Source organism: Bubalus bubalis, chromosome 16 (assembly GCF_019923935.1).
Source record: "Bubalus bubalis isolate 160015118507 breed Murrah chromosome 16, NDDB_SH_1, whole genome shotgun sequence".
NCBI classification, from domain to species: domain Eukaryota; kingdom Metazoa; phylum Chordata; class Mammalia; order Artiodactyla; family Bovidae; genus Bubalus; species Bubalus bubalis.
Window position 1 is genome coordinate 375,858 of NC_059172.1, and position 18,087 is coordinate 393,944.

General features: G+C 59.7%; 1 protein-coding gene across 2 annotated transcripts in view; it reads right to left on the reverse strand.

Moving 5' to 3' along the window:
• Positions 1–5,070: 5,070 nt before the first annotated feature.
• LOC102396320 (beta-galactosidase-1-like protein 2) overlaps positions 5,071–18,087 on the reverse strand; it is a 34,369-nt gene continuing 21,352 nt past the window's right edge. Inside the window, exons 10-21 of one of the 2 annotated variants that reach the window (XM_006068479.4) lie at positions 13,515–13,599; positions 12,420–12,557; positions 11,429–11,509; positions 10,891–10,997; positions 10,268–10,417; positions 8,556–8,624; positions 8,084–8,171; positions 7,257–7,344; positions 6,853–6,964; positions 6,286–6,402; positions 6,118–6,181; positions 5,071–5,359 (exon numbers count right to left, since the gene is read on the reverse strand). In XM_006068479.4, the coding sequence (XP_006068541.3) occupies positions 5,214–5,359; positions 6,118–6,181; positions 6,286–6,402; positions 6,853–6,964; positions 7,257–7,344; positions 8,084–8,171; positions 8,556–8,624; positions 10,268–10,417; positions 10,891–10,997; positions 11,429–11,509; positions 12,420–12,557; positions 13,515–13,599 (1,245 nt within the window). In that variant the 3' untranslated portion in view covers positions 5,071–5,213. Of the gene's footprint in view, positions 5,437–6,117; positions 6,182–6,285; positions 6,403–6,852; positions 6,965–7,256; positions 7,345–8,083; positions 8,172–8,555; positions 8,625–10,267; positions 10,418–10,890; positions 10,998–11,428; positions 11,510–12,419; positions 12,558–13,514; positions 13,600–18,087 lie in introns of both variants that reach the window. The other variant, XM_044929044.2, reaches the window with a different exon arrangement.

Sequence of the window (18,087 nt, forward strand, 5' to 3'; positions counted from 1 at the left end):
GAACTAAACTCAAAAGCAAGAGGAAGCAATGCCCAGCAGCCCAGAGATCAGGACCCCTGACAGACGGAAGAGCGTGGATCATACTCAAGGGGAGGCCGCTTGGAACGGCTGCGGGGAGGGCCTCGGCCTCTAACGAAGGAGAGAGCCGTGGAGAAAGGGCGGAGCCCCGGGCCGGGGGTCAGAAGGGGTGACGGGCCGGTCGCAGCCTCTGGGAGGGGGGGGCATTGGGCCCGGGGTGGGGTGGGGGCCGCCGGCCGTGGCCTCCCTGTTGCGCTGGCCCGCAGGGGATTCCTGCACTGGTTCTCTGTATTAGACAGTAAGTCCCCGACCGACGCACCTTCCAGCTTTGGGTTTTCGCAGGTGGAAACCTGCGTGTGCACGTCCAGCCCCGTGAGTGAGTCCACGTGTCTGGTGTATATCGTCCGTGCGTGCGCCCTCTACACGTGGCTGTGCTTTACCGCCCAGCGCCCTGTAGAGGGCGGTAGCACACACCACGTGGGCCATTCGGTACTGATGCACAGTAGGGGTTAAAGGGAACAAACTTACAAGAGGGAAGTAGCAGATTTACACAACCCCCCAAACGCTGATCACCCTGGGGATTCAGCCAGAGGGTCAGTGTGCGCTCTTGCCTAACCCGGCAGGAGCCGTGTACTTACAGGGCCCCGGGTCGGAAGCAGCTCCGCATCCACCTACCGTTTGAAGAAGTGACCGTCTCAGGAAAAGCTCGGCTGGCTCTCAGCTGAGCTGAACCGACCGGACGCGCGGAGGCCGTCTGTGCTCAGCCCTCCAAGGCGAGGCGGCTGGAGCCTGCGGGCCACCCAGTCCCCCGCATCAGGGCACTGCCAGGCCCCGGGGCTCACCCATCGTGCTAGCTCTGCCCTCCTGTCCTGACTGATGTGCAGGACAGAGATCCCGCCAAGAGTCAGGCGTCTGGTCTGGGACATGTGGACCTGACGAGGAGTTCTCGGGATGCATCACCGCCTGGGATGTTGGTGGAGGCCGCCTGGGGCTGTCTGGCCCAGACGTACTGGAGGAGGGAGCATTTCTCAGTCCACATTGGCCCCCTCCCACCTTCCAACCTCTGCCTTCGTTTGCTCAACCGCCTGGGACTGATGGTCCCCCGGGGCTGCACCAGTCCACCTACCTGTGTGTGTATGCACCACCCACCCGCCTGTGTGTGTATGCACCACCCACGCGCCTGTGTGTGTATGCACCACCCGCCTGTTTTCCAGAGCGGTGAGCTCCAGTCGCTATTCTGTCATTACAAGGCACCTCCAGGGCAGCAAGGGTGGCTGGGGGCTGCCCAAGGCAGTCAGCGCCCAAGGCGTTCCAGGTGTCTTGGCTCTGCCAAAGCACCAGCCGAGGCCTTCAGTGTCGGGTGGGTGAGATGCAGGTGCCAGTCCCCTGGGCTGGGTAAGTGTGCCAGTCTGTGCTCTTTGGCAGGAGCAGCCTGGGGGTCAGCCCGCTGTGAAGGCTGACGGCATAGCTGCCACGCCCCAGTGGGCCCACCCACCTCCACTCGAGCTGTTTCCCCTGTGAACCAGGCATCTTTTCAGGTGCTAAGTCTCATAGGCAAGACCCCAGCCCAGTAATTTACTGCATGTGTGTGTGCTCGGTTGCTCAGTCGTGTCCAACTCTTTATGATCCCACGGACCGTGGCCCTCCAGGCTCCTCTGTCCATGGGATTCTCCAGGCCAGAATACTGGAGTGGGTCTCCATTTCCTTCTTCAGGGGATCTTCCCGACCCAGGGACTGAACTCAGGTCTCCTGCATTGGCAGATGGGTTCTTTACCACTGAGCCACCAGTGAAGCCCCAGTGATATCTTAGGCAAAGGTATTAATAATCTGAGAGTGGGGAGAAAGCCCGCTGTGTGTGAAGTGATGCTGGTCTTTGCAGCCTGAGAGAGCTCAGAGCAGGAGGCATCATTTTCATGTCATGATGGAACTCTTTGGAATTTCTCTCATAACATTGAAATTTGATTACAAGAGGACCTTTATCAGGATGAGGATGCTGGATCAGATACTCATGACTTTCCTCACCTGTCTCTCAGAAAAAAGACAGTCTTCACACCTGAACTCATGGGGACAATGACCAGAGGAGTGCATGGCCAGAGTGCAACAGGCCCTGAAGTGGAAATGTTAATCGCTGAGTCATACCTGACTCTTTGGGACCCCAAGGACTGTAACCTGCCAGACTCCTCTGTCCATGGGATTCTCCCATCAAGAATACTGGAGTGGGTTGCTATTTCCTTCTCCAGGGGATCTTCCCGACCCAGGGATTGAACTTGGGTTTCCTGCACTGCAGGCGGGTTCTTGACCATCTGAGCCACCAAGGAAGCCCCAGCAGGCCCTGATGTGGCCGGAAATAGTAATTCTGTGAGATCGGTCTACTCTCTTCGGGATGACTTCCAAGGCTGCTGGTTGCAGGAGTCCGTTGAGAGTTTGCATCTGTCTAGCTAGCTGGCTGATAGTGGGTTTATTGTTTTTAAATGAATTAAGCAACGGATATTTACAATTTTTTTTAAAACTTCACACCTCTATGATGCTGCATGCCTATCAAAACACCCTAGATGATTCCAAGGCTGACCTGTGCCCTAGGGCCTGAGATGGTTCTTGGGTTTTGGTGTTTACATTCGGCACGCTGTTGTGTAAAGTCCGAGTTGCCGTGAAAGCGTGGCCGGCTGTGTGTCCTGTCGGCTCCACGGGTGACCTGCTGCACCAGCGGTGGAGAGCCCCTGCCTGCACGGGCAGCAGCAACAGATGCTCTGCAGGCTCTGGACACGCCTGGGCCTGTTGTTGGACATCATCCCTCCTTCCCAGAAGGTCCCGGTTCCCTCTTCCTTTCCACGGGTTTCAGGAACAGCATAACAAGAGGAAACGCCCTGCTTTGAGCTGAGGGACCTTTTGCACACGGCCGTGAGGGAATCCGCACACATCCAGCAGCTCCCGGAAGCCAGCGGTCTGTCCCGGGTCCCCGACGAGTCTGCTCTCTGCCCTCTGCTGCTCTGTGCAGAGCTGTCTGCTCACCCCCGGGAACAGACATGAATGTGATTTCAGAGGGCGGTGCTCCGACGGTTGGGGGACAAATGGACCCACCAGCCCCGTCCCCGGAATGCGCTCTCAGCCCAGTTCCAAGGTCTCTTGAGCGTCGGCAGGCAGCCACACAGGGGTCCTGCTCCCGCGGGGCCGTGGGCGCGCTGGGGACCCCGGCCGAGCCACCGACGGGGCTTTGGGAGGCGGGGAGCCCGCTGTCACCCTGTGCACCCGCAAGGGCAGTCACGGGCCGGAGTGGAGACCCGGGCCTCCCCGAAGGACGCAGGTCCCACGGGTCACGCGCGCCGAGCCCTCGGCCCGCCCCCAAGCTGATGAGAGTTCTCTTCCCCCAGGCGGGCCGCGGAAATGAGCGCAAGTCCATCTGCGGTCTGCATCCGAGTAGGTAAACTTGTTTCAAAGCGGGGAGCCAGGGGAAGGGCTCCCACTGATAGAAACCGGCTGAGCTTCTCAAGTTGCAGAGGGGCCTCCCCTCCCTCCACCCCGGGCTTGTCTGGCAGGGGCTGGGGCGGGCAGCCCCCTGTGAACGCGCCCTGGAGACGCAGGGACCTGCGCGTGGGCCTGCGGAGGCCACATTCCCCTGCCAGGGCCCGCCTCCCGGCCTGCCCCGGAGGCCCGGAAACCAGGCCCCCTGAGATACAAGCAGCGTCCAGTCCCCTTGCCGAGGTTTCCGGCACAATCTAGGTGGGAATGTTGGACGCCACTCCGTTCTGCTCACTGCAGTGACTCCGCCACGCCTAACTCTGAGAGGGATCCCAAAGATCCAACAATCGAAGAAAGCGGCCTGCCAACCCTACGACTCACACGGGCAGAGGACAGCCGCTCGTGTGTTTTGTTCACAAGTTACCGGTTTTCCGTGTAAGGCGCTGCCCTCGGTTATGGGGGGAAACAGCACTAAAGGGGCCCAAAGCTCTCTTCCTGCAGGTCCCAGGCTTGGGGAGAGGTCTCGGCCAGCCGGAACGCGGCCACTGTGCCCGGAAGGGCCCGTGACGAGGGAAGCGGGACCGACGCCGATGGCGGTGTCCACGCCGGCTGTCACCCCGGGGGTGGGGTGCTCCTGGCACCCGGTGAGCAGACGCCAAGCCTGCAACCCGACCGCCTGGGGGGCACAGGGCGCCCACCCTGCAGCCAGGAGGCCGGGAGGAGGGCTGTGCGGGCTGAGGTTGTGCACGCGGAGGGCTGGGGGTGGGGGGCGGCCTCGGTCCAGCAACGCCCGAGGACCTGGGAGGCGCCCGCATTATGGGGGTGCGGCCCAGCGCCCACCCGGGGCCTCTGGGGGTCTGTGCTGTACACCTCTGGGGGTGCCCACGGCGGGGAGAGCGGCGGGAGCGGCACGTCTGACCGTCTCGTGGGGGTCTCAGGCCTGCATTTCCCGAGAGCATGGGCGATGAGGGCAGCCTTGGGTGGCAGGAGGCCTGGTCCGCACCGGGCCGCTGCCTGGACACAGGGCGGGGGTGCAGGCCGAGCACTTGTGACCCCGACTCTGGTCGACTGGGGCGGCAAGTGTAGCCCCCCACCCGGCCCAACCGCGGCCACTTGGTCCGTGGCTTGGAACTCCTCAGCCGCCCGCCGCACGGTGCCCATGCACCTCGTGGGGACCCCCTTTCCCCAGGGCCCGTCTGCACGGGAATCTGCAGGCCTGCTCTGCCGGGGCACCAGGCTGCCCCACCCAACTGTGGAGACGGCCCTGGTGCTCCCCGCTGTGGCTCAGAGCAGGGCGTGCGCCCCAGGGGAACCCCGAGCAGGAGAGGAATCCACGGGCGCTGGAAGTCAGGGGCCGGGGGAGGGGCGTGGAGTGGGGGGGGGGGGGACGGGGAGGGGCGCTGGGGGCGGGGGCGGGGAGGGGCTAGGGGCCAGGCCTCTTGGAGTCTTGAGTCTCCAGAAAGCAAGGTTTCCACAGGAGTGTGGAAAGCAGTGATGTATGGAATGAGACTTGGCGAGTCAAAGGAAAAGCCTTTCTTAACACTGAAAATATAATACATGTATGAACTGCCTGCCAATCCCTCACTTAGTGTTCATATTTTATTTGATTTCTTGGGAAGACACCTTTTGTTCCGGATTCACATTTGTGGGGTCAAGTGTGCCGAGCATCTCTTCACCACTGTCCTCAGGGGTCAACTGCTTTTATTACAGAAGCGTGACCGAGGGTTAGCTTTGGTCAGTTAGCTGTGTTTATTGTGTTGCTGTAACAGGGAAGCTGACTTATGCCAAAGGAGGAACGGGCCGGCTGGTGGGGAAGCAGACGGCAGACCCGGCGTAAGATTGGGCCTCACGGAGCCTCTGGGGTGGTCCCGGTGACTGGGCGGGCCTGGAGGACTGGCAGGCACTCAGGGCTCTGAGACGGCTCAGCTCAGCCACGCCTCAGTTAATGTCAGTCTCAGTACCCTGAGGAGGAGGGGTGGGCGGTGTGACTTAGCTCTCAGTACCCTGAGGAGGAGGGGCGGGTGGTATGACCCAGTCTCAGCACCCTGAGAGGGAGGGGCGAGCGGTGTGACTTAGTTCTCAGTACCCTGAAGAGGAGGGGCGGGTGGTGTGACTTAGTTCTCAGTACCCTGAGGAGGAGGGGCAGCCGATGTTACTTAGCTCTCAGTATCCTGAGGAGGAGGGGCGGGCAGTCTGACCTCAGTCTCAGTACCCTGAGTGAGGGGCGAGCAGTGTGACTTAGCTCTCAGTACCCTGAGGAGGAGGGGCGTGGTCTCCCTTGGCCCCGCCCCGCCCTGGGGAAGCAGGTGGAGGAAGCAGCCTGCCTCACAGGCCCCCAGGAGGAGGCCGCTTCGCACTGGAGTCCGGCCTGCTCCCACCGAAGCCGCGAGGCGGGCGGGGTCAGCTCGGGCAGTCCTGGCTGGGCCGCGCATCCCCCGCCCGGTGATCGCCAGGAAGGGCCCAGGGGCCACGGCAGCAGGAGACACAGCAGACGCGGCCGTGAGAACCTCCATGAGAACCTCGAAGAGGCCGGCAAGGGTGGTGCTGGGGCGGGTAGTGCGTGACCGGGACCCGGGAAGCGCGCGCAGACGCCTCGGGAGGCGGGGAGCTGCCGGAGCCGCTTACGGGGAGGAAGCCCCTTACCCAGTTGGGAAGTGTTGGTGAAGTAGATCAGCAGGGTGGACTTGAACTCCTCAAACACGATGATCTGCGGAGAGGCAAGGGTGCCCCTGAGACACACGCTTGGCCGAGGCCGGGCGGGGTGGGGCGAGCACGTCCCGGGGCGGGGAGAGGTGCAGAGCGGGAGGTCACCTCATTTAACCCGGGCTTGAGCCAGGGTCCCGGGACGTAAAGCGTTTCCTGGGGCCCGAGGTTCCAGTAGCGCCCCAGGTTCTGTCCGTTGATGAAGACCACTCCTTTCGTCCAGCCCTGGAAGACATTGAAGCAGAGCTGCAAGACACACACACACACACACACACACACACACACACACACACACACCCCCGGACGCACAGTGCGGCCACGGCCACACTCAGCGCGCAGGCCCAGCTGCAGCCCTTGGGGGGCAGTGACCTGGAGACTCTGCGCTACTGCCCTCGGCCCTGGCTCCCGCTCCGGGCCCCCAGGAGGGAGGCCCTGGGTCCCCACTCACCTTCCATGTGCACCCACCTCAGGGACAGGTACTGCTGTGTCCCCACTGCCGTTCCCACCCCCCCCACCCCAGACACAGGGCAGCAGGCAGCTTGGGCACATTTCTTTGGCCTCCCTCCCCACCCTGAGTCAACACCGGGAAGGGGCAGCCCCCCGGACGGCCGTGGGGTGGCGGTCTCCTGGGAAGGAAGCTTGGCTGGGGACACAGCCAGGAAGAACACCATTCACCTGCAGGCTCATGAAGGTGTCCTTGGGTTGACTGCCGACTCTCAGGAAGGCAAGGAAGAACGCAGGGCCCACAGCGTGGAGAAAGCTGGGCTTCCAGATGTTGGGAAGTTTCCTAGGGAGAGTCAGCCCAGTGGACAGGTTACACGCTCCTTCACAGCATGTCAGCTGTGCCTTCGGAGGGCTGTCTCCTCTCTGCTGAACCCAGTGTCCCCTCCCATGGCCCATTTGGGGTCCACAATGCATTAATGAAACAGCAGACCACCTGGACAACTAGGAGACTTGGGGTCACTTCCTTCAGTGTTCTGGGTCTCTGCCTCTTGTGTGAACACAAACAGGTCTGGCTGGCTGGCCTCTGGTCTCCCCATCTGCGATCAGGCACCTAGAGCCAGTGGTTGGGCACCCACCTCTGTATGAATTTATTCTGCATCTCCAGGCTGTAGATTTTAAATTTTCTCAGTGGAGAACCGTTTAGATAAATGTTTCCAGTAAGACCTGCAGAAGAGGGAGAGAGGACACTGAGGCAGGGAAGCTGCAGAGAAGTGCCCCGAACCCCTGAAGGAGGATGGAGGAGGCCAGGGAGGATGGAGGAGGCCAGGGAGGACAAAGGAGGCCAGGGAGGACAGAGGAGGCCAGGGGAGGAAGAAGGCCAGAGAGGATGGGGAGCACGGAGGTCAGGGGAGGACAGAGGAGGCCGGGGAGGACGGAGGAGGCCAGGGGAGGACGGAGGAGGCCAGGGGAGGATGGGGAGGACGGAGGAGGCCAGGGGAGGACGGAGGAGGCCAGGGGAGGATGGGGAGGACGGAGGAGGTCAGGGAGGATGGGGAGGACGGAGGAGGTCAGGGAGGATGGGGAGGACGGAGGAGGCCAGGGGAGCACGGAGGAGGCCAGAGGAGGATGGGGAGGAGGCCAGGACACAGGCATGGGCCCCAGGGAGGGACTATCAGTGCTCCCAGGGCAGCACTCAGCCCACTCTGCTCTCCGAGGGCCTTTCTGCAGCCTCCTCCGGGAAGAGGTAGGGCAGTGCACGTGCTCAGTGCTGGGAGAGCACCTTAGGGGGAGCCTGGAGCAGGACATGGCCCTCCTCCCCTTGAAGCCCATTCCATCGTGCTCCCAGGCTGGGCCTCTCACTGACCGGGAGCCCCCGCCGCCTCCAAACCATGACCCGGGCCATGGCTGCGTGGGCCAGGGAAGTAACCTAGGTCGCCCTGGCACCCCATGGTCCTGGGCCCACCTTTCCTCTCCTGGTTCATGCTGGTCCCGGAGGCAAGCCGGCCTTGGTTCTCCACCAGGATCCGCAGCATCAGGAACTCCTTGTAACGCTGCCCAACACACACCAGCTGGAGGGAGCCGCTCAGGCCTCTTCTGGAGACCACTGGAGCCCCCCCAAGACTGGGATGATCTCGGAAACTGGGGGCTGTCAGAGGGTGGTGCTTGGCACCCTAGACCTCAGCTCTGGGCCAGGAAAACCCTGCAGCTCTTCCTCCACCCTCCTCCCACACTGGGCCTGTCGAGAAATGAAGAGTCCTTGAACATTCTACTGGAGACACTTCTGAGGCTGGTGCTCAACCCAGGGCTTTCTGAGCAGCAAACACCCAGGGTGGGACCATCCTGCCACCCTGGGAGAAGCGCACAGCTTAGCCCTGCGGAGCCTCTGTGAGGGGCGAGCCCAGGGCCCCAGGGGGATGGAACCATGGGGTATGTACGTCGCTGGGAAGAGTCAGCTTTTGATGCGCGTCATCCAGGACTCCTATATACTTGTCATCCAAAAACACCTGCCAAAGAGAGCGGGGAAGACTGTAGGGTGTGGACAAGGCAGGAAGGGGTGAGGCACCAGGGTCCCAGGGAAGGACTAAGTCTGCCTCTGGGAAGGCGACACGCTGACACCGGTCCACAGAGAGGAACCCTGAAGGCGGCTGGGCCCAGGGGTGTGAGGAGAGCCCTGAGCGCCTGCGGGGGCCATGGGCACTGGGGAGGGGGGCGGAGGGGGGCGGGCACCATGACAGACACCACGATGCACATGCCTACGAAGGGCCGGCAGGGGCTCCAGGGCAGAGACGCCGTGACTGTGTCCCCACCCCACCCCCACTGCCCACCGTGCTCTGTCCACCCCCGACGCCCCTGCAAGGCTGCTCGAGCCCCACAGGACAGAGAAGGGCACACGAAGGGCACCGCAGAGGGTCTGAGTTAGGTCACAACTTTCCAAAAGGAGTCTGACTAGGAGACCGTAAAAATCAAAATCCACGAGTATCCAAGATGTCCGCACGCAGAACAGAGGATTCACATTTACGCGTACTAGGGTCCCAAGACGAGAGCTGCAGGCTCCAGTCACTGCTTGAGTGAGCACCGCTGAGTGACTGAAGATTATCCTGCAGCAGCGGCAGCCGCGGTGCACACACAGTCCCAGCCCAGGGTTGAGGAGGACACAGCCCGCCCTGCACTCGCGGGCGGGAGGAGCTGTTCCCAGACCCAGGACCACGACGGGAGAGCGGCGGGGAGGGCCTGGGAGGGGGCAGTCAGGATGGGACTCGCCCTGGGGAAGGGACTCGGGGGACCCCACGAGATGGGGACACAGTGAGTCCTCTGAGACAGGAAGGTCAGGAACGGGGTCCGATGGCTGTGCCACAAAGACCGTGCGCGATGGCCTGGGTTTGCAAAGAGCAGCCAAGTGACGCGGCTCCACCAGGGACCCAGCAGACAAGGTGAGGTGGAGGCCTGGGCTGGGTGGGGTGGCCACGGCTTGGGTGCGGGGCTGGGGCTGTCATTCCTCTAAGGAGCTCATGACGGGTTTGGACGTGTTGAGTCTGAGAAGTCACAGGAACGTACATCCAAGTGAAGACACGCATTCAGCAAACAGCAGGGAATGAGGGTCTGTGGCTAAGAGCTCACGATGAGTGTAGGGGGACACAGATCTTGGGATGACGGGACCACAGGGGCAGGAAGAGCCTGCAACAGCCCCAGCACAGAGTGAGCAGGAGGGGACCCAGCGCCCAGTGCCCCTGTTTTCTGGGCAAGGTCACTACACGTCTCTGCAGCTTCCTTGTTGGTAACAGGTACCTTAGATGGGTGTTTTGAGAACTAAACGCGCAGATCCGACCATGACGTGCCAAGGAAACATCTGGGGCCTCTGCCCGAGGCATAGGGGGGCATCCGCGGCCCCTCCCAGGTATCCTCCAAGAGCGGCATCAAGTGCACTCAGGCTTTGGCGGGCAGCCTGCCGGGACACCCAGTGCCTTAGACCCACGGCAGCAGTGGCTGACATGTGAACACCAAGCGTTTCACCGAAGGGACCAGGGGTAAGAAACAAGGGCAGTTTCCCATAGGTCAGGAAGAGGCCAGCCTGCTGTTCAGACGTTCAGCCACACAGCGTGGTCTCGCCAGAAGAGAAGGGCACCCTCCGCCCGCCCCTGCCCCCTACCTGGCCCCGATCCTTCACATGCCCATCCGAGTTTAGGACGCCTCCTCTGGTGATGACGGTCTCGTAAAGTATATACCCAGCAGACTGGCCACTACCTTCGTTCACGGACAGCTGTTCCATGGAGAGCGGCCCCGTGGACCTCACGGGCTCCTGCAGAGCCGGGAGTGGAAACCAGGCTGACCGGCGGCCTCATCACAGGCCAGGAAGCTCAGGGAGCACGGGGCCAAGTGATCACCCTGCGATGACGAATCTGCAGCAGCCACTCAGTGCTTGGCAGTGACCAAGAGGGGTGGGGAGGGGGGGTCCCCTAAGGAGGGGACGGATGTATCAGGCTGCCAGGTAGCTCAGCGGTAAAGAACCCGCCGGCAGTATGGAGACTCAGGAGGTTCCATCTCTGGGTCCGGGAGACCTCCTGGAGGAGGAAATGGCAACCCACTCCACTACTCTTGCCTGGACAGTCCACGGGGTTGCAGAGTCGGACACAGCTGAGCAACTCTGCAGTAATCTAGGTCTCCTAATCTGAACTGTAGAAGGGACTGAAACCGCGAAGACTGCTTTCTGCCCTCATATTCATTCCCTCCCCCGCCGAGTCCTGAGCTCATGTCCATGAGCAGGGGACTCACGTCGTCCTGGTGAATCAGGGTGTCCCACAGGGATATGAAGTGACCTGCGGCCAGGGGAGCGTACATGTCCTTAGGTCTGCGGTCTTGATGCTGGTAGCTGGGAACCTCTGCAAACCACAAGCAGAAGGCTGGCTCCTTCCCCAGCCCTGTCCAAGGGTGCAGCACCCTCTGCTACCCCTAGCCAGCCTGCCCAGCACCACGGATGGTCCACGGGGGCAGGGACCGAAGGGAGGGAGTCCTCCTGCACCCAGAGGCCTGGCCCGGGTGCCCTGTTGGTCAGAATCTCCTGAAAGCCAGCAGGGGAACATGCGTGCTCAGATTCTGCCCCCTCTCCCGACTTCCACCTGACACGCGCATCTTGTGGCTCTGGGGAGGTCCTGGACCCTCTGGTTTCCACCGATGGCGGGGCTGGACTCGTGCAGCCCGAGTCCCCAGCCCCTGAGGATAAAACGCGCTGGGGCGAGCTGGACTCCCCCAAGGACCACATCTGCACCCTGCCCCCCACAGCCCAGAGCCCTCTGGAGGGCGGGGCGGGTACCTGCGTCAGGGCGAAAAAACTCTTGAAATACGAGATACTCAGGTGTATAGTCTCCGTCCTCTGTCAGCAGCGCCCCGTAGTCTGAGAAATAGAAACACATTCGTCACCTTCCCTAAAGAGGCCCAACTTCAGGGGGACTTTGGCACCTGGTGCTGAGTCAAAGGGCCCTTCATGCAGCAGCTCTGGGAGGAAGGCCTTGAGGCAGGAAAGTGCCCAATGCTGGCTCCCCACACTCCCCCAGGAGGGACAGATGGCAACCCCAGGGGGTCAGGAGCCCAGGCTGGAGCGCCGGGACCCACTGGTTTCCAACCAGACCCCTTCCCCTCTCTCACCCTCGCTGCCTGCTTGGTCTCTGAGCAGAGTCGCAGACTGGGGGAGACCTAGTCATCAACACCCAGCACCCGGGATAGGGGGATCAAAGGAATGGCTTTCACAGTGAGCCCCGAAGAACAAAGGCTTGTGGAGGGAATCTGAGTCAGTTGAGCTAAGGTGGAACCTAGAGCCTGTTACAGAGAGTGAAGTCAGTCAGAAGGAGAAAAATAGATGTCATATGTTGACGCACACACGTGGAACCTAGAGAAATGGTACCGATGAGCCTAGCCGAGGGAGGAACAGAGATGCTAGACGCAGAGAATGGCCGTGCGGGTGTCCAGGCGGGCTGAGAGCCGAGTCTCCACAGACCCACGAGCGTGGGTAGGGCTATGGCTCATGGGAAGGTGCGTCTCGCACCGGGAGCTCAGGCAGCACTGTGTGCCCACCTGGAGGGTGGGCTGGGATGTAAGGATACCTGTGGCTGATTCATGCTGATGGATGGGGGAACCAACACAACACTGGAAAGCAGTCATCTGCCGATTAAAACTAAGATTTTTACAAGCTGCACAGTGGACGGACAGAGCTAAGCCACTAGCTTCTCTGCTTGCAAAGGACCCGACCCGAGACTGCAGAGGCGGGGCAGCTGTGGGCAGACGGCGCGGGACCGAGCGGGACTTGCCGTAGCTGGTGACCATAGGGAGGCGATGGCCGGGGAACGCGGCCCCGCCCATGAAGCCGAAGTTGGTGCCGCCGTGGAACATGTAGAAGTTGAGGGAGAACCTGAGCTTCAGCATCTCCCGGACACTCTCCATCAGCACTGCAGGGGGCGGGGAGGGGGGAGCGGAGCCTCGGTGACTTCAGGACCGCAGTGGGGCGTGGGGGTGGGGAGGGGTGAGGGGGAGGGAGGGGCCAGGCTAGAAGGGAGCTGACCCTCGGTGACGTCAGAACTGTTACCGGTGGGGGGCGGGGGAGGCGGGAAGGAGAGGGGGGAGGGGGGAGGGGAGCGGAGCCTCCCTGACTTCAGAACTGCACGTGGGGGGCGGGGGAGGGAGGGGGAGGGGGAGAGGGGGCGGGGGAGGGGGAGAGGGGGCGGGGGAGGGGGAGAGGGGGCGGGGGCGGGGGGCGCCCCGCGGTGCCATCAGGGCCCCCCGGATCTGATCTCCCCAACGTCTCTGTCTCCGGGTGTCCAGCTCGTGCCTCTGAAGCACGGAGCGACCTGTCCGTATTAGTCTGAAGTCACCGCCCCAGGAGCACCGACCCTCCAACCGCCTCCGCCTGTGGCTCCTCCCGGAAGGCGGGGCTGGCAGAGGATCTGGGGCCCACAGCGCCCGCTCCCGGGTGGAGCCCCACTAGCTGTCCCTGAACTGCCTCCCAGAACAGCTGGCTCTCTTGACTTTAGAGCTTCAGTCCAACAAAGTCACTCCAGACAGAATAATCACCAGATCACACTGACATGCGGGGAGACCCTCCCATGTGGCTCAGACACAGCACACTGACACAGCCCACAGACACGGACACGGACACAGATACAGAGACAAAGACAGACACACAGACACACAGCACACAGATACAGACACAGAAACACAGAAACACAGACACAGATACAGACAGACACACAGACACAGACACAGACACAGAGAGAGACACGGACACAGACACGGACACCGCACACAGGATCCGCCCGCCCCGTCAACCTCAGGGACCCTAATCAGCGGGCAGGAGAGTCCCGCCGACACCCACCCTCAGAGACGAACAGGGGCGACATGCGACTCACTGTGCAAGTCCAGAGTGTTCCGAGAAGTGCCCCACCCGTCCAGAGACCTGGCGGTGTACACCATCATCATGACCGGGCCAGGGCCCTGCGGAGGCAGAGAGCGTACGCGTTCAAGCCGGCCATCACGCGGCCCGCCTCACCCGGACGCATCTCACGGCCCCCGACTGCTCTCAGCACACACCCAGCCTGGCCTGCCTCTCATGGTCTCACTGTTCCAGCTTTGGAGAAATCTCTTCATCCCCCTGACCAACCCCCGGAGAGGTCTCGTAGGGAAGCACCTGACCCAGAGGAGGCACTGGAGGTGTCAAGAACCAAGCGCCAGCAATGCAAGCCCAGCGAGAATCCCACACAGTCCCCGGCTCCCACTCTGCCCTTGCCCAGCCCGAGCCATCCCGAGGCCCTCCACCGCCCCAGCCCGAGCCATCCCGAGGCCCTCCACCGCCCCAGCCCGAGCCATCCCGAGACCCTCCACCATCCCAGCCCGAGCCATCCCGAGGCCCGAGGCCCTCCAGCATCCTAGCCCCGAGCCATCCCGAGGCCCGCTGCCAACAATGCAAGCCCAGCAAGAACCCCACACAGTCCCCGGCTCCTGCTCTGCCCTTGCCCAACCCGAGCCATCCCAAGGCCCGAGGCCCTCCACCATCCCAGCCCAAGCCATCCTGAGGCCTTCCAGTGCCCCAGCCCGAGCCATCCCGAGGCCTGAGGCCCTCTGCCGTCCCAGCCTGAGACATACCAAGGCCCTCAATCGTTCCAGCCCTGAGCCATCCCAAGGCCCGAGGCCTTCCAGCGCCCCAGCCTGAGCCATCCTGAGGCCGGAAGCCCTCCTCCATTCCAGGCCTTCAGGACCTACACGCTCCGCATTCAGGCTCACACACTCCACAGTTAAAGTCAATACTGCTTCTTCGAGCTCTGAAAGTTAATGCAGGCTTGGAATGTCTGCTTTCAGCGAGGGGACCCTAGCCCCCAGCCCCCCGCAGCATTCACATTCCTGCCTAAGCTGATAAATGCTTCAAAGAAAGTAAGACAAAAATAAGTAAACTAACAAAACCACTGCCAACTTTGTGCACCACAAAATTACGTGACCTTTTCATTCACTTCTGCCTGGCATCCTGTAATTTAACATTTTAAAAATATTCTACTGAATTCCAAAGATAATGTGCTCACTCCTGTAAGACTGATTCAAGCCTCCCAGGTGGTGCTAGAGGAAAAGAACCCGCCTGCCAATGCTGGAGACACAAAAGTCATGGGTTCAATCCCTGGGTCAGGAGGATCCATTGGAGGAGGGCATGGCAACCCACTCCAGTGTTCTTGCCTGGAGAACCCCACGGACAGAGTAGCCTGGTGGGCCACAGAGTTGGGCACGACTGAGCACACGCACACAAATGGAAGCTGTGCATCTTAAGTCCCTGCAGCTTCCTTCCTCCCAGCCCCACAGGACCCCCACATTATAGATCTTCACGTCGGGAAGGATCTGTTACATGAGGGCTCTGGCCATCGCCCCATCCTCAGGTGGGCACTGATCCCTGCAGGCACCCTGCCTTTTCAAGTGATGGCGAATTCATCACGAGACAGTATATTCCATTTCTGGAGAATTCAGATTGCAAGAAAGTACAACCCCTACATACAGCCAATAAAAGTTTTGTTATTCCTTTTACCCACTGAAAATAATTCTGTTCCCTAGTACCAGAAAGAATTTCCCCTTTTCCGTGAAAATGCTCCCAAATTTTGAAGATGCCACCAAATGAATCTTCCCCTAATGTGAGATTCACTCCCAATTCCTTCTTTCACTTTTTTTTTTTTATTTGGTAGGAACATCTATATCATATTCTTTCAACAAACGTCAATCCAGTGATTCAGGGCTGTTACCGCCGGCCTCAGCTGTGCATCCCAGACCGTGTTTGCCTTGTCGGTGTTTCTGCCCCTCCTCCAGCTTCTCCCCGTTTCCCTGGCGCCCCGCGGCCGCTGGCCGCCACTCTGCGGCCGCCGTGGTAGCCTGCTGCTTTCTGCCCGGGACTCCACACCAAAGTGCCGCCACGGTCGTTATTCGTCTCTCACTGTCTGGCGTATCTGCCAGGCTCAGCGCTGTCCAGGCCCATCCATGGGGTCACAAATGACAGATTTCCTCCTTTTTAAAAGCTGAATGTTTCCCACTCGATACACGTATCACTGTCTTCATCCGTTCATCCCTCCTTATACAACGGGCTTGCCTGCACACCGTGTGGCTGCCGTGAGGCGTGGTGCTGTGCACAGGCAGCACATGCAGCTCTTCAGGATGATAACTCAGTTTCCTCCCTAAACACCTACAGGCGAGCCCGCTGCATCAGAGCTGGTCCTATTCCCCACAAACCTTCACACGGACTTCCACAGTGGCTCTGAGGAGGTGCTTCTTTGCTACGGTTGGTCTAGCAGGTCTTAGGGGCACAGTCCCCGTGAGCCTTCAGAGCCGGGTGTTCGAGAGCCCACTGTTCGGGTAGGAGTCCAGGAGTTAGGCATCAGGGGTGGCAAAGGCTGAGCTGGGGGTCACCTCTGGTGGCCCGGCACTGTGTCGGGGTGGAGTTCTCGGCAAGAGTGCGTCTCAGCCTTTCCAAACCACTCTGATGCATGTTCTCGTTCTTCCGCCCTGACCCTCTCCTCACCGGAGGAATTCAGAGGGCAGGGAAAGAGCACGGGATCTGGAGGCAGGAGGACTGGGTTTGAACCTGGGTTATTCTGTTACATGACTGACCACAGATGACCTCAAAGCAGAAATTTTACCTTTCTGAATCATGGTTTCCTCACAGGCAAGATAAGGATAGGGCCAATAGCTTCTTACATGGTAATGTAAGAAACAAACATTAAAAATGGGGAGGGGGGAGTATGTAAACTAAAACTTGTATATATAAATATTACCATAGAATGTTTTCTTAGCTTGTGTTACAAGCTTTCTCCATATTTGACTTGTTTACCACCTGTCTCTTACCACTAAAATATAAGTTCCAAAAGTGGTGACTTTGTAGGGTTCCTTCCCTGCTCTATCTGCAATGCCTTGACAGATAAACACCTAACTGGCACATTTGCTGTCCTTGTTTAGTTGCTAAGTCCTGTCCAACTCTTCTGACTCCATGGACTATAATCTCACCAGGAGTCTCCAGGCAAGAAACTGGAGTGGGCAGCCATTTCCTTCCCCAGGGGATCTTCCTGACCCAGGGATGGAACCTGGATCTTCCGCATTGCAGGCAGATGCTTTAGCATCTGAGCCACCAGGGAGGTCACAACCACCAGGGAAGAACTGGCACTTAGCAAGTGCTAAAAACATTTACTGGCTGATTTATTTGATGAATAAATGAACTCAGTTTTAGGACTTTATTATAGTTAGGATATCATTTTTAACTGCTGAATCCCCACTTACTGTCCCGTATTCTTCCTCCACTACCACCACCACCACCACCACCATCATCACCATCATCACCACCATCACCATCATCACCATCATCACCATCATCACCATCATCACCATCACCATCACCACCATCACCACCATCACCATCATCACCATCACAATCACCACCATCACCATCACCACCATCACCATCATCGCCACCATCACCATATCACCATCACCATCACCACCATCACCATCATCACCATCACCACCATCATCACCACCATCACATCACCATCACCACCATCACCATCACCACCATCATCACCACCATCACCATCACCATCACCACCATCACCATCACCACCATCATCACCACCATCACCACCATCATCACCACCATCACCATCACCATCATCATCACCACCATCACCATCACCATCACCACCATCATCACCACCATCACCATCACCATCACCACCATCATCATCACCATCACCACCATCATAACCACCATCACCATCACCATCACCACCATCACCATCACCACCATCATCACCACCATCACCATCACCACCATCACCACCATCACCACCATCATCACCATCACCATCACCATCATCACCACCATCACCATCACCACCATCACCATCACCACCATCATCACCACCATCACCATCACCACCATCACCATCATCATCACCATCATCACCATCATCACCACCATCACCATCACCATCATCACCATCATCACCACCATCACCATCACCATCACCATCACCACCATCATCACCACCATCACCATCACCATCATCATCACCATCATCACCATCATCACCACCATCACCATCACCATCATCACCACCATCACCATCACCACCATCATCATCACCATCACCATCATCATCACCATCATCACCACCATCACCATCACCATCATCACCATCATCACCACCATCACCATCACCATCACCACCATCACCATCACCATCACCACCATCATCATCACCATCACCATCATCATCACCATCATCACCATCACCACCATCACCATCACCACCATCATCACCACCATCACCATCACCACCATCATCATCACCATCACCATCATCACCATCATCACCATCATCACCACCATCACCATCACCACCACCATCACCATCACCACCATCATCACCATCGCCACCATCATCACCACCATCACCATCATCA